General features: G+C 45.0%; 1 protein-coding gene across 1 annotated transcript; it reads left to right on the plus strand.

Annotated features, from left to right (window-relative positions):
- Positions 1-535: 535 nt before the first annotated feature.
- On the plus strand, positions 536-10,034 carry cotl1 (coactosin-like F-actin binding protein 1). Its single transcript, XM_076733191.1, has 4 exons — positions 536-1,007; positions 1,855-1,937; positions 6,678-6,835; positions 7,870-10,034. Exons 1-4 carry the CDS (start codon positions 931-933, stop codon positions 7,978-7,980), a joined length of 429 nt encoding a protein of 142 aa, XP_076589306.1. The 5' UTR covers positions 536-930; the 3' UTR covers positions 7,981-10,034.
- Positions 10,035-15,700: the final 5,666 nt, after the last annotated feature.

The raw sequence follows: 15,700 nt of genomic DNA on the forward strand, positions 1-15,700 counted from the left end.
GCTACCAGTGGCTGCCCCAGTCTGATGCAAGCTGTTCTGTATAGAGATTCTTCAACTGGGAACATGCAACATCAAACAGGTCAAAAATAGATAGTCCTTCAAAAAGTCACTTGAACACAAGAGAAGTAATCTATTGTAGATGTTATTAACATTATAACACTTCTTTCAGTGCCATATGTGTTTGAAAATTTTAGTTTTTGATTCAGCTGTTATTGGTTGCTTTATGTGTGGACTATGTTTTCTGATCGTTATGGAGTACCTTTACTAAAAAATATACAAAGGAGGCACTTGCTGGAGGTAACTTTGGATAAAGGCCCCATCTAAATAAATGTAATGTAATGTAATAATCACTGCTATTTATAGACTTTTTGAAAATACACATAACATTAAAAACAGTGTTTTTTGCACATTTCTATAATTAAATGTACTATGGTATAAATGTAAAAATGTGCATTTAAAACAATACTGTTTTAAATGTACTGCAGCCATTGTCTTCGTCACGTTTACCTTATTTTGAAAGTCATTACCGGAAAATGTAGCTGCGCGTCGCGGCTGCTCTGACAGCGGCCCTCTTACCACTGCCCATTCACAGGGAGAAGGTGATTCCAGCGTCTGGGGGACTTCTCTGTCTTCTCTGGCAACCTGATCGACTAACATCACCAACGCCCATAAAGTGGCAACCTCCAGGAAATGATCGGAGCTGTTAGAAGAGGAGCCGTCTTCTTCTGTTGAGTCCGGCCGGCTCGGTTCATTCAGTGCGGTGGTCGTGATTTTGGAGTGAAGCCCATTGTGTAACGTTATCAGTTATAGCTGTCTGATGTATAACATCCACTGTGTAAGTTAGCTGCTTTATTACCACGTAGCTAGCTCCCCCTGCTCTGGACTGACACATCGTTGACTTCGACTGTTTGATTCCTGTCCATCCGAAAAATGGCAACCACAATCGATAAAGAGGCTTGCAGAGAGGCTTACAACCAAGTCAGAGACGATAACACGGACACCAATTGGTGAGTGAGCGGACGCGTTGTCTTAACCATACTCCGTTTAAGAATGTGGCTATTTTGCCTTTCATCTTTGCCGAAGGAAACGTGTCGCACATGTAACCCAGAGCCTCATCTGAATATTGCAAACTTTCTAACCATTATTTAATGAGGCAATCGGTTCGGTTAATACATGAAACAAACAGTTTTTGTAATAATCTCATGTCTAATTTTAATTCACATCGCCTGTTACCGCCCACTGCGCTTTCCTCTCGAACGGTGCCGAATAACAAGCGGACCTTTTGTGAAAGTTGACATTTTTATTGAAATAAGCGCAGCGTGGCTACGTGGATACATGCCGAATGGAAGACATATGCCCACAGACAGTGAAAATGTAATGAGCTGTCGTTACCGTCCAGCCAAGGTAACTTTAAATGTCTCGATATTTCAAAGTAGTTCAACCTGCGCATTGAGGCACGTTTAGACCTTCGTGGAGTGTTTCGCACTGGATGCGTGAAGCCTCATCTCAGTGCTTTTGTTCATAAAAAAATATCCTGTAAAACGCAGCAGATCCTCTGTGCTGTAGCTGATCTGTATTCTGGCCATTTAGCGGTCACACACGGCACAGTTATCAGGCCCAGCGGGGCAGAAGTAATTTCCTTTGTCCTGTATTCACGGAGGATAACGTTGTAGCGGTGGCACACATGGCTGACACGCAGCTGCCACCTTGCATGGGCGTCTTAAGCATTCCGTGCGTTGCGCCAGTTTGCAAAATGGATCTGCTGTGCACATTGCGCCATTGTTGAGAATCAACAGATCATGAGAGTGAATAATGCATGGAGGAATAACGCACGGTGCCTTCTGCCTCTTCCAGGGCTGCGTTCAAATATGAGGGCTCTAAGATCATGCCTGCAGGACAAGGGTCCGACTATGAGGACTTCAAGAGGATGTGCACAGGTAAGGGGTGGATTTTATTTCGAATACACACCCATAGCTGTGCCTTACCAGTGTAATGTGATGCTGCAATGTATCTCCCTGCCTTTGACCTGTGTAGATGTTGTGTTATGTGTGTGGCCTCTGTCTCTGGACGGGTTAAACAGCCTATATGCCACACAGCTTGACTTGGCAGGACACTAATCTTTTAAGACTCTGTGCTCTGTCACCCGTTGGCCTTGAGCCCTGTAACTACACTGTCAAAGCACTTAACACTGTGTGCATTGCATTGCATAATCTGCTCGACTATCCTGCGCGTGGTTTTTACAAGGTGGAACGGTTAAGGTCAGCCTTTTGTAGGCCGGTGCATAATCTTTTCCTGATTTCCGATGGGAATATGTCGAAGTTAAACTCCAGCCCTCGCTCTCCAACTAGTTGGCATTCATGCAAGTTTAGCCTTTCACCTGTCACTTCCTCTGAATTCAACAGCCGCTCCTACTGAAGCATCTCCCTGCAGCTGAATGAAACAATACACAGTTCTAAACATGTTTTCTTGTATGACTGTGTGTGTGTGTGCGCGCACTGGTGTGTCTTTTTTAATGAGGGATCAGGTCTGCTGTGTGTTCACTGCGCAGCACAGTGATTAGTAGGAGCTCTGTTTGCATGGAGCTTATTTTTGTGCCTCACAAAAAGGGGGAAAAAAAGCAGCAAAAAAAAGTCAAGCAGGGACTTTCAGATGAAGATTTCCAGTGAGCAAAGATGGCTAATGGGTGCCGGCTGCATGCAGAGGGAAAACCTCTCTCACTCAGATGTAAGTTCCCCTCTTTCGGTGTCCTCTGGAGTAAAGCATCTGCTCAGCTGCTGGGTGTGGCTGTGCCTGATGCTCGCTCTTGTTGCCTTTAAAGCTCGCTGCCTCAGGGCCGCACTCCTCTTTATTCCTGCCTGCTGTTTCAGAGCTCACATTCCTATGATGAAATAAGTCATTTATCACCGCGCTTTGCAACAGTTCAGCTGCTGCCTTTGCCATCAGTTCCTGTTCAGAGATGACACACGCCTTATCAGACATCTCTCTGTCTGTCTGTGGGCTTGTTTTCCTTATTTAGCAATGAAGTTGTAGCACTGAAAAAAAAAAAAAAAACGCCCTGAGTGTAGGAGGAGCTCATGCAGACTGATCGTGTGGCGAGGCTTGAAGAGGAGGGCTCCTTTTTGAATAGTGATCTTGAACTTATCTAGCTTCAGGAAGTGAGAGTAGAGGATTCCTGGTGTGCACAATCTGAATCAATGCAAGAAGATACTCATTGTTCACTCGGTCCTAAATCCTCACCAGAGCTTGTAAACCCGATTTCTGCTGAAAATCTGTGGCAACAACCAATAACTTATTTAGTCGGTGTCCATGAATTATTCATCGCAGGTCACCAAACTATCAGCTTAAGGGAAATTCAGCCCTGAAAGTCCCCTGATGGGAAGGTTTTCTCAGGTTTTAAGCCGTCACAGGAGATTTGTAGTGTTTTTAGCGGCATGGCTGTCGGGATGCCAGCGTTGGCAGCCGAAGGATGGACTGAGGTGATTCATGACGAATTTGGCAGTTTGACATTCATTGTCCTCAGAGGATGAATCCCACCGCTTTTGATGATCCCCTGGCTTTTCCTGTAGCGCCACCAGCAGGTCAAAGTCTTCACTTATCTACTCTGTGAAGTGGACAAACATTCATGTTCTCCAGAGGATCAATCACACTGACTACTCCTCTACTGCAGCCACAAGGTCACCATTTCTGACTCTGACAGAATAGAGTAACAGACTCATCTGATGTGTTTAAGTGGGTGTCGTTACACCGCGCTCTGACACGACACTTCACTTGACGATTGATCCACACATCTGTCCTGCTGCTGTCTGTGGCTGCGGCCATTTAATGAAGTGAAGGAGAAACAGCATAAAGCAGCCGCGGACCACAGATACTGTAAGAATCTCGTATATGAATGCAGGCCGGTTTGCTGTCCCTGCGTTCACGTTAAACGTTATTTTTTAGGCTAATTTCACCTGCTGATTGACTGGCGTCTCCATCCTCACGCCCTGCTGTCAGCAGAGATTAAAGTGAAAACGAGCAAATTTGGATTCAGTTAACATGTTGGTGGCTCCACCGCTCGCCAAACCCACCTGACACAGTTCACAGGAGACAGCTCCAATTTCCAGGCTGTGTCACACGGGGCCCGAGCGCTGGCTGAGGCAGCGTCCACAGGAAGATAAAGTGTCACCCACCAACCTCTGCTGCGCTCAAACCAAGTCAATTTATGCAGAACAAAGTCTCTCCCAATGACTGTTTTTTGCTGTCTCATCATTGTTGCAGTTTCAGTGCAGTTTTCTCTGCAGCGGGGGGGGGGGGGGGGGGGGGGGTTGCAGAGTCAGCATGGCTTTAAAGGGAAGACAAACCAGGAAGAATGTGGCAGAGGGAGGAAGTGTGGGAGCGTGGGCTCCAGGTTGGGGGTGAGGGCATGTTCCTCTCTGCCATCTCAAACAGGGGCGAGGACAGATAAGACAAAGGCTCACCTTGACTGTCTCTGCATTGATTGTGCATTGCTGCAGACGACGTATTGTTAACTAGTCATGTCCTTTGTGGTGGCACTGATAAGACTCTTTACAGTGGCTGCTTCTATTAATGGTGTTAATGTGCAGCCAGCCTGATCTGAGAGCAGCGCTGCCGAGGCTGTGCCAGGAAAGTTTTTATCAACAGGTACATAAAGATAATACAGGTTACACTGTAAAAACTCTTCATGCACTTCAGCAAAATCAAATGATCTTTTAACAGTCGGATTAAATGAGCTCGTTATCACCTTCAGGACCTTTTCAGAGTTGATCGGTTTAATGTGAGTATCCAAGTTTAAGATCATAAAGTGATTGACTGTCATGTGGAGTGTTTAGTGTGTTAAGGTTACAACTAAATCACATCATGACCCTGCTGATGTCATCGGCACGGGTCTAATGAAAGATGCTTTTCAGTTGCATCATGGGAGTTGTAGCAGTGGTTTTGGAGCTTGATTTATCCCTCAAGGGCTCTAAGAGTCTTTTCTCTATTTTCACGTATCTACTTAAATTCACCTTTTAAAGGTGCTGCCATAGAAAATCACACCCATGTGTTATGTGTCAGAAGTAGCAGAAAAATATCAGCTGTGTGTGTAAAGTGGCGCCCGTTTGTCCTGGAGAAGAAAAGTCGAAGTCTGAGTTTTGAAATTCTTCAAATCTCTTGAAAATCTGGAAATCAAATTTTACTCATGTGGACAAAAGGTTTTCCTGATTGAAATCAAAGTATGAGGATCACAAAAGCAGGAGAATATATGAATAACTAGTGGACGATGTATAATAAATGTCTAAAATTCCATTTTTGGATATCATTTTTTGAGTAGAAGTGCTGTCTGTCACTCAAATGGGGCAATATATATACATACATATACATATCTATCTGGGGTTTGCTACCTCCTCTGCTCATGCAGTGTATACGAGGACAGAGGGGAGTGTGTTTTCTGCCTGCCAACATGGTGATGGCAAGTGCAGGACTTCAACAGAGGGCTTATTAGATTTATTAGACACCACTCGCCAATTGTAGATAGCAGCTGTGCACCCCTGGTTACTTTAGTTAAATTAAAGCATGGCTGACTCAAAGGAAAAAAGTTAAGTGGTGAATTGGTAGTTTTTGACATGGAAGTTGTTATTTTACCTCTGATGGATCTGAACATTGAAATATTTTGTTAGCATTAGCATCCAAACATGTCCAATAAGACAGAATGTGATAACTTCTCTGCTGTCTCTTATTTGCTTTTTGTTTTTCTTCTCATTTCTTTTGTGAAGCGCTTTACGACGTCTGCTCTCGGAAGATGCCGCGTACATAAACTCACTCTTGTTGTTTAGAAAACGCAGCAGACACGTTTCCTTCAGTCTGGTTGTGTGCATTCAGACATCATTGGCAGTTCGGTGCTGAAGTGGAGCACTGTGAGAGTGGCCAGCGTGGTCATCGGGAGGTCTGTGTTAAAACTGCAAGGAAGGCTCACAAAAGATTTGACTCATTGAATCTGCTGACCTGAAAATTTCCTCATTGCACGCACACACACACGCACACACAGACCTCACAAAACTTCAGCCAAAAAGCAGAACCTTGTATTCATGTGCACTGAAACTCTTTTTTTTGGCCCTCCTCGTCTGATTCACACGATGTGGTCGAGCTACATGAGAACACTAAGACAGAAATACAGATTTAAACACATGTTATTACAGACTTCATGTCTTGTAACATGTCTCAATAGTACTTTGAGAGGCTACATCTGAAATGTGATTGAGCTGCTGTGCTGTTTCCTTTAACTTATGAGCCTGGGTTCAATTCCCAGCCGGGGGCAGGTCTGAAGTTTGTCAGAGTCTGCCCGCTGCTCCTGATACTGAGGATGGGTTGAATGCAAGGAAGGAATCCGTTAAGTATAACTTAAAGACAGACTTTGAAATTCTTTTGTTTATAGGTGCAATCTGTCGCCTTCTTCTATCAGCAGATGGAAAAACAGAGGCTGACCTTACATCACATGACAAGAGGCCAGTTAGCGCCAGACTGGGATAACGATTTGCCACTGTGTGTGTGTGTGTGTGTGTGTGTGTGTGTGTGTGTGTGTGTCAGTCTCTGGTCTGACAGAAGAGTGTGTGCGTCTTTTAACTAGGCTGTGATGAAATGTGCGGCCCTTTAAAACAGCTTCAAGCACCTGACACTGTCTCCTCCACCTCTGCCCCCAGATGATTCTCGTCTGTTCGCCTTCGTCCGGATCACAACGGGAGACGCCATGAGCAAACGAGCCAAGTTCACTCTCATCACCTGGATCGGCGAAAACATCGGCGGGCTGCAGCGCGCTAAGATCAGCACCGACAAGGCGATGGTCAAAGAGATCGTGCAGGTCAGAGCCTCTGCGGTGTCGCATGTGCAGAGAGCTGCAATTAAGATAATGCTTGTCATCATGGAAGTGAAACAGAGTGGAGCTGGGATGGTCTCCCTGGGGAAACTGGGTGGTTACACAGACAATGTAGCAACAGGCAATGGGGGCCTGCTTGCAGCAGTGCTGTTGTACTCTCCTCCTTCACCTGGCTGGATGGCACGTTTCAAAAGCTCATACTTGACCATCATATACTGAATGCTGGCATTGATTTGCTCGCTCAGATTCACGTGAGGCAGGACTGATGCACTGAGCAGTTTGTTCATTTTCCGGGAAAAGATGTTTATTTTTCTCAAAGTTACTGAAAGTATTGTTTTACGCTCAGTCTAAACACGCTTTGAAATGATTCAGACATTACCCAGGCCCAACATAGCCGGCAAGACGATGTGGTTCCCTTTGCCAGCTCTCTCCCGTGTAGCACCCACTCAACAAGACAGCAATAAGCAGCCAGTCAATACTGTCTGCAGAGGGCAGAAGACAAGGAGGAAAGAGGTTCTTCATCAGGAAGCTACCTGTCCTCATCATATACTCTAACGTTAACAGCTATTGTCAACACAAAACACTTATGGTCACTGTAATAGCAAGTTAGCTAAGTTGTCTTAGCTCAGTTAAAATAACAAATAAGATGAGGATGAAGGTACAACTTTTTAGCCACTGTGATAGAGCAGTGTGCTTGGCAACATGACATTAGGTGACACTTTTCCTGGCGAACAAGAAGCCATGCGTGTTGAGAAAACGGCTCATTCAGCGTTGCTGTGTATCACCCACCCCAGCCTGTAGCTAACCCTCTGGCCCTGCTGGTCTTCGTAACATCCTCTGCATGACGTCACTGGTTTTTAAAAGGACGTTAAAAAGACCTGTTGTTGTTTTCACACTATCCTTAACTCAGATATATAGAGATGAGGCTGAACGTCGGCAAAGTGATCCTTAAATGCGTCCACTGGCGTCACATTTTTGCTGCAACTGTTCTTCACCCCAGCATGTGTTTGTTTCTGCAGAACTTTGCCAAGGAGTTCATGTTTAGTGACCTGAGGGAACTGGACGAGGACAACATCCGTATGGAGCTGAAGAAGGCCGGTGGGGCCAACTACGACGCTCAGGCTGAGTAGAGAAGTGCCACAGTCCACTGGAAGGGTTGGGGTTGGCTGGGGGAGGGGGAGGGGAGGGTCTGGTCCAGGTGGGGTGGGATGGAATAGGTGGGGGCGGGGAGTGGTGGGGCAGGGCTGCTACCTCTTGGGGAGAGGGCTGGGCGGGACGGAGAGGCTGCTTGGTGAAAGGGAAACGCATGCATCCAACGCACATTTTACCTTCAAACGAGGTCCGGCAGAGAGACTTCACAGTGAACAATTAGCTCATTTGCAGAATACAGTAACCAGTAAAACAGATCAGGGTTACTGTAGTTTCTTTGTGTATTGGCGCAGATGCTGCTGGTGTACCTCTAAAATGATGACATCTGCATGAGGGCGCTCATATACTCGGTTTTAACAAAGCTCATGGGTGAGCTGCCCTGTTTGTGTATTTGGAGTATTAGAAAGTGCATCCACACAGTTGTCAAATTATCTCTGACCAACACTGGAATGTCTTCCTTGAGACCTTCAGATTTTGCACACATGAAGATATCTGAACATGGCAACGCTCAAGGACGTGACTGCAAAGGAATAGTTTCAGATTTTGTGTTGAGATTCTCGTCTCCCCACCATCAAAAAGAAAACCAATCTAGAAATTTCCCAAAATGTCAAACTGTTCCTTTAATGGCTGGATCTAGTCCAGAAACGCCAGCACACTTCTGTCACTACACCGGGCGTCTTCACCCGTTGACAGACGGGTGATGGTGATTCCCGAGGATGCCTGCGACAAACGCAAGCGCAGTTAAAAGCGAGTGTATAAGCGCTCTTGAAGATCACAGACTGCCTTCTCTCCTCACCTCCCATCTGCCCTCTCCCCAGTCAGCTCATGGTTGGTCATCTACTGTGCATCATCATCTCACCGTCATCCTCATCTCAGCTGAGCTGCAGTTGAGCAATATGTTACATCAAAGCTTCAGCACTGTTTGCTCTCATGTACCGAGGATGTACAGAAAAAAAAAAAAAAACTGAAGGGTTTCACTTCAAAGATCTGGTGTTTGATGGATCGTACTGTTAGATTGAGCTCGCTGACGAGGACAGATGTCTCGTTTTGAAATGAAACTCTTTTTACTTGCAGACATGTGTTTGACACCGGAGCATGCTCGTAGTCATGATACACTGTACCTCCAGGAGGGAGAGATCTCCATTTTCTAACAATATCCTCGTGATGGTTGGCGGCTCGCTTTGACTGAGCTTGAGTCACAGTCCTAAGTACACATTTAGTCAACCTCTTCATCTCAAGCCAGACAGCTGTGTTTGGATAACAGCCTCAAAGTCAACCATGACGTCTTGTTCTGGGGCGGACTGTAATTCATCCTCCTGTCTTCATACTTGCCTGCTTTATGCTGTGAATCCCTTTTATCACCAGTCCAAATGTGTTTTTCTTTGTGAGCGGACCTTACTTCAGTGTACTTTTTCACTTTCTCCTTCCAGTTTCGGTCGTAATTGATGTCAGGAGTTTCCAGAGCTGCAGGCAGAATTTGTAGAAAAGTACAAGGCAAAAAATGGGACAGGAGGTTTTTCAGCCTGTGCATGTTATGCCATAGAAATGGAGAGAAACAGCAAATGTGCTCCGCAGCTCTTGTAGGGAACTATTGAATGTTCCCCAGAGGGTTTTGAAAATGGAGATCTTTTCTTCTGGTGTTTCATCTCGCAAACTGTAACCTACTGTGTTTGACTGCCTTAGTCTCCCAAGGGAAAGAGGGGCAACTTGTGGTGGACACTACACTGTGATTGGCTGTGTCCTAATATGGGGGCGGGACTTTGATCAGCATGTTGCCCATCATAACACTGGGTGTACCGTCCCAACCCAGGGGAGCCATTTCCTGGTTGTAGCATCTGTTTCTTCAGTTTTAAGCCCCCCTTACCCCCTGCAAAAAAAACTAAAAAAAGTTTTGTTTTTCTTGTACTGTTTTTGTTTTTGAGATGAATTTTGTTTTTCTCTGATCCTTTTAATTTTATTTTTAAGAGCGTTATCTGTTATCTTGGACATTGGCAGAAGAGATTTTCAAAAAATAATGCAAAAAAAAAAAGAAAAAGAAAGACAACTGAGTGGGCAAAAGATGAGTCATTTCAAAATAAATTTTTTTTCCAAAACCTGCTTCTCTTCGTCTTTTGTGTATCTCTAAAACTCATGAATAGTCCTAGATTAGTTCGTGGATATTTTGGTAAGAAGTTAAAACTCCAAAAATGCGTTGGGTTGTGTACATGTTTTTTTAATTGGCTCAAACCCTGAAAAAGAGGGCTCGTCAACATCTGTTAGGTTAGTAGTTGTAGACACTGTAGAGCTGTTCTGTGTCAGAGACCGCCCTGATTTGTTCTAAAAAATGGTAAATCAAAAAAAGTAACCCATCTTGAAATCCCAGCAAGCTTTTCTACAGCTTCTGTTTGTGACGTCATTTCCATATTTGTTGACCATTTCAAATGCAGGCTGTACGGTGTGTGTTTTTTAGACTTTTGAATGTATTGCAGCCATTGATGTGCATTAAATTCTGTACAGTATGAACTTCTATCAGACTCTTTTTTTGTTGTTTTGAGAGAACGATCAGAAACCAAAAGGAAGACATGTAATCTTCACTAATGGGTTCATGAATGCTGAGACAGAGATCTTCAAGTTGGTGAAATTTCAGACTTATTTGAAAGAAACGGTAACATCACCACCCTGTCGTAGGCTGACGGTCACACAGAAAGAGCGACAAACTTTCAGGTCTCCAGGTCATGTCTCCTGCTTGTTGAATGATCTGCCAAACAAACGTTCGTGAAGGAGCTGTGGGTTGTCAGCATTACTTTGCAGCTTTGATAGCTAATTAGCTATCAGCCTTACATGGGAGGGCTTAAAAAAATGTAGCTGCAAATGTAACCGGTCACTTTGTATGTGAAGTGATGTGGTCCTTTGTCTTCACCACCACTGCTAAAAATGCTGTCTGTGGTCTGTAAGCCACTGCTATGAGTGCGAGGGTTATTTTCACATTGTGTCCCCGTGTAGGTGCCGGTCAGCTGTCAATGTAATGCGTACATTAGCCCGCCCACTCAGGTTTAAACATTTAAGAAGGATCCGATATTAACCTTAAAAGGAACCCCAGTGATTTCACACATGTCTCTTTGCAGGTCGTAGGAAGTCCTACTGCATATGTGAAAAAGCTGTATAAAGCCTTTGTGGCCTCAAGTGATGTCACTTGAGTCTGTTGGGGCTGAAAACTACAAGTTGTGAATTGAGGCTGCCTTAGCCGCTACTAGCATAACACACCTGAACTTTGGACCAAACTGAGGTTGAGTTGCATTGTGGGTAATGTAGGCGCCATGTTTCAACAAAGAAGAAGTGATTGTGTGGAATAAAAGATGTTTCTGGCTTGTCTGCTTTTTAAACTGCCCATCATGAGTGCGTTGCAATGCCAGGACTCGTCACTGTACCATTTTTTAAAATCTCTTGTGTAGGATGAGGTAATGGGAGCATTTTGGCACTTGTGGATTCAAAGTCCACAAAGCAACCGTCTCTGGGAGCTTAGGGGACTCCCAATGGTTTCCATGGTCACCGCTGTAACCGTCATGCCTATTCGCTCAGTAGTCGGGGAGGAAGATGAGACGTTCCATAATATTCTGCTCAGTGTCTCATTTAGGTCAGTCAGATCAGCCAAAAGATCCTCCCAGATCTCAACTGTCGTTTTAGTAAACTTCAATAAATTAATGCGTCACTTATTAAACGTCAGCTCAGAAGAAATGCTTTCAGGTTAATCGCTACTCTTTCTGCTATGCTGACGCCCTTCTAACCCTAACCCTTTTTAAATCAAATGGTGCAGTGAATGATCAGATTAGCTGCACTGAGACAATATTCTCTTTCACTCCCTTGTATTTAAACCACTAGTCTCCGTACCACTATTCACCAGGATAAGTACATTACTGATAAGTGTGTTAGCATTGAACGCTGCTTCCTGATGACTGAATCCACACTCATTAAGCCTCTTGCACTTTGCATTCACATCACAATCAGGTGTGGTGAGTCAGCGGAGATGGCCAGCGAAATAATCGATGGCTGGACACTGATTTCCAATAGAGAGGCCTAATTTGCGTGTTCTCTTGTCGCTGTCGATGCCGGCTTTTCAATATGAGTGACGGCTGCTGGTCTGTATCAGGTCAGTCGATGGCCCCCAGCTGTGCAAACCCACACACCATCAGCATGTGTGTTATTCTGCTACAGCTGTCAGATGAATGGATTAATGGTTTGTCGGCATGACTCAGCCGCTGATCAAACATGACTTCTGTGGAGTGTGTGTGTGTGTGTGTGTGTGTGTGTGTGTGTGTGTGTCTGACAGACTGGGTGGGTGGTTGCTGTGATCTGTGAGGACTAATAGCAGGTTGCATAATGACAGAGTTCTGGTATGGCTCACTGGCTTTAAGTAAGCTGTGAGGAAGTGAGTAGTTGAGGATGAAGTTTAAGCCCATGCTACAGTGTGTGTGTGTGTGTGTGTGTGTGTGTGTGTGTGTGTGTGTGTGTGTGTGGGCACTAAGGCTAGTTGAGACCAGAGTGATGTGTTTGAAGTTAAGGTGAGGTTCTCATATTAATGAAGTTCATGCCTCTACAAAGATTACATGTTCTGCAGTTTGGGGAACATGGAGAAATAACTGAGCGTGAACATAATTCCGTCTTATCTCAGGTTCCAGAGAATGAGGAAGGACTGGTACTGGTGTCAAAACCTGCCTCGTAATATCTGCACACAGTCCCTTGAATTTTTAGACTGCTGCCTTATTTCGCTGTTTTATTTATTCCCAAGAAACCACACAACTTCGCAGTTTCACAGAGTGCAACCAGAGTTCAGTTTTCATTGTTCTCACAGAGTTTACAGCCATGCTAGCACACTGTGAGGCTGAGCCAGATGCTATGGTCAGAATGCAAGCATGTGCACAATAATAACTATAGCACACTGATGTTTAGCAGGTATGATATTTTCCCATATTCACATTTGATAATTAGTGCTAAACACAAAGTACAGCAGAGGTTAATGGAAAGGTCAGTTTTGTAGGTCATAATCCAAAGTACTGGATGAGCAGAAACTGGCCAACAGACAGACATTACCATCCCTAGAGCCATGCGTCTAGCATAGCTAAAATGCTCAGGAGTCTGTAAATTTAATTGCGTGTCAGTATTTTACATCAAGAGGGTCAAACAGTTAATACTGATGTAGTCAACATAGCAATTTAATTCAATAGCAATAGCAGATGATGCATGGAAGTCTCTCCTCCTTTGGATCTTAGATGCAAATGCAAAAAGTAGGTCAAAAGTTCAATCATTAAAAAGCCATAAAAGAGGCTGATGGTGGGATAAAGATCAAAGTGTACAGGGAACCCCCTGGCACAGATCAGCACATTACTTTTAACTCTCTACTGACAACATGAAATATCTGTGTCAGGGAGGAGACTCAAGTGAGGGAGGAGCAGCAGGTCTGAGGGGCACTCCAGGCAAAGGGATGCAAGGAGGGGATGATAAGAATCCGCTCTAGCCTTAAGACCAGCATGGACATGATGGGGACAACCAGGAGCATTCCAGCTGGCCTCGTCTGTGTAGCCGGGCTGTCGAAACATTTAGGCAGAGTCTTCAAGTTGCAAGAAGTGAGTCATGCTTACCGCAAATGTTTGAACACAGCAACAGTATCTTCTGCACTGCCGTTGTATGTGCGTGTCACTTCAGCTCCGTTTTTTTCCCTTTTATGCACAAAACTACAGTGATTGTATATTGGGTTGTGAGCACTGCTGGAATGTGGGCGACCTACACTCAACACCGAGCCTGAACGCACCCTGTGTGGACGCAGTTGGAGGTCTGAAGCTGCAGCTGTTGCTCTGCTAAAATGCTGTTTGACTACACAGGCGGTGTGGACATGGTGAAAGTCTGATTTTCACAGGTTTGCAAAGGGTGACATAAAACCACAGGCTTCGATGGTACTGAACATCACTTCACATGCTCAAAAACCCACCGCTTGATGCTGCTTTTACAATATGCTTCCAAGATGCACTAAATGGAAAACTCTTGCCATTGTTGGAAGCACATTGGTAAATTTTGGAAGTAAATATGTCCCCTGCTTTGTCCTTTTGACCTCACAGTCTTCACTCTGTCCTGCATGTTCTGACAGCTCCAGTCAGCGTGGCCAAAGGCAAATCCAGGCAGCATCATCAGTCTCTGCGTGGCCTTTACTCAGTCTGTTTGTGCGCACCAGAGAGAGAACGAGACAGAGGGACCTGTAGGAGTGTCCAAACAAGGACTGTCAGATCAGTTCCTGCACAGCGATACCACTCAGATCCTTCCTGCATTCCTCAGACCTCCTCAACACAGCAGCATACAGTATTTTACAGCCCACAGTGAGTCATGTGCTCTGTCAAGCATGAATGTGTGTGTGTGTGAGTGAGAGAGCGAGAGAGCAAGAATTGTGTTTTAGCCACCCAAAGTCTCCAAATGTTTGTGTGATGACGATTTTGGATTTCTATGCATATAAGAACAGTGCCCTCACAGAGACAGGGTGAGGATGGATTTTGGCTTGGTTTTATGGTTTTGGATTGAGATTCATTTCACATTGGGGGCATTCGTGAATATAGTCATGCACTGTAGTTGGTAGGATGAAAAACAAAGAAAAAGAAACCGAAATGTGTGAGCATGTGTGTTGGCACCAGTTTAGATGTCTCTATCTCACCACTGAGGTGTCCTTTTGTCTGTATACGCCGAAAAGCTGCATTATGTCTGTATAACTCTCAGTGGACACACAACACAAGACATTTATTTGGGGTTTGAGATAAAAGTCTGTCAAACTTGGTCAGTTGGTTCTTTTCACTTTGAATCTGCGACTCCGTCACCACTGTTTGACTGATTCAACATTTGGTTAGTCACAGCTCAGCGGGGTCCTAAATCCAGGCGGACCAGCGTGCTCCGAGTCGTCGAATGATGTTGAAATAACCCCTCACTCTGGGAATGAGCTCATAACGTCTCCCAAGAAAGAGAGAGGCAGGGGCCCTAAGTGTGTATGAGCTTTGTGTGTGTATGTGTGTGTTTTGGGAGGGGGGGGGGGTCACTTCCCACTTAATGAATTCATCTCCTCAAGAAACATATCCCTTGTATCCTCTGCTGTAGCTCATGCTGTATGTGTTTTAAAGTTGTTTTTGCTCTTCTTAGTCACTGTTCGGTGAATCATCGACAACGGTAGTGAGCTTTTAAGGCGGCTTGTAATTTTCCGCGATCCAAGAATGTCATTACTAATTCATTTCACTGTGGCAGTCAGTCTAGATCAAATGTAAATTGGGAAGGTGTTGGAAGCCCGACTGAGACTTGTGAGTAATGTTTCTTGGGGACCCCAGTTGGGTAAAGAGGGAGAGAGACACAGAGAGAGACAGAGAGAGAGAGATAATGGCTGGCGGGAGGACGAAGGGGGGCTTGGAAATTGAAATTTGCGCAACTGAGCAAAGCAAATGGGGGTGGGAGGTGGGGTGGGTCTCTATTCAGATTCTTCCAGGCCATGTGAATAGGGAAGACAGAGCGACAGAGAGGGAATGTGAGTGTGAATGGGTCAGTTCTCAGTGCTCCTGTGTGCCAGCGCTGCACAGTGTTGGCACAGTGATGCCATTGTCAGGGACTAACGAGCTGAGGGCGACTTCATTCTCCCACCCCAAATGAGCATCTGTTTACCGAGTTTACTGAGTGCGTTTACACTCTGAATACGAGCTGACA

This window comes from Chaetodon auriga, chromosome 6, assembly GCF_051107435.1.
Source record: "Chaetodon auriga isolate fChaAug3 chromosome 6, fChaAug3.hap1, whole genome shotgun sequence".
Taxonomy (NCBI): domain Eukaryota; kingdom Metazoa; phylum Chordata; class Actinopteri; order Chaetodontiformes; family Chaetodontidae; genus Chaetodon; species Chaetodon auriga.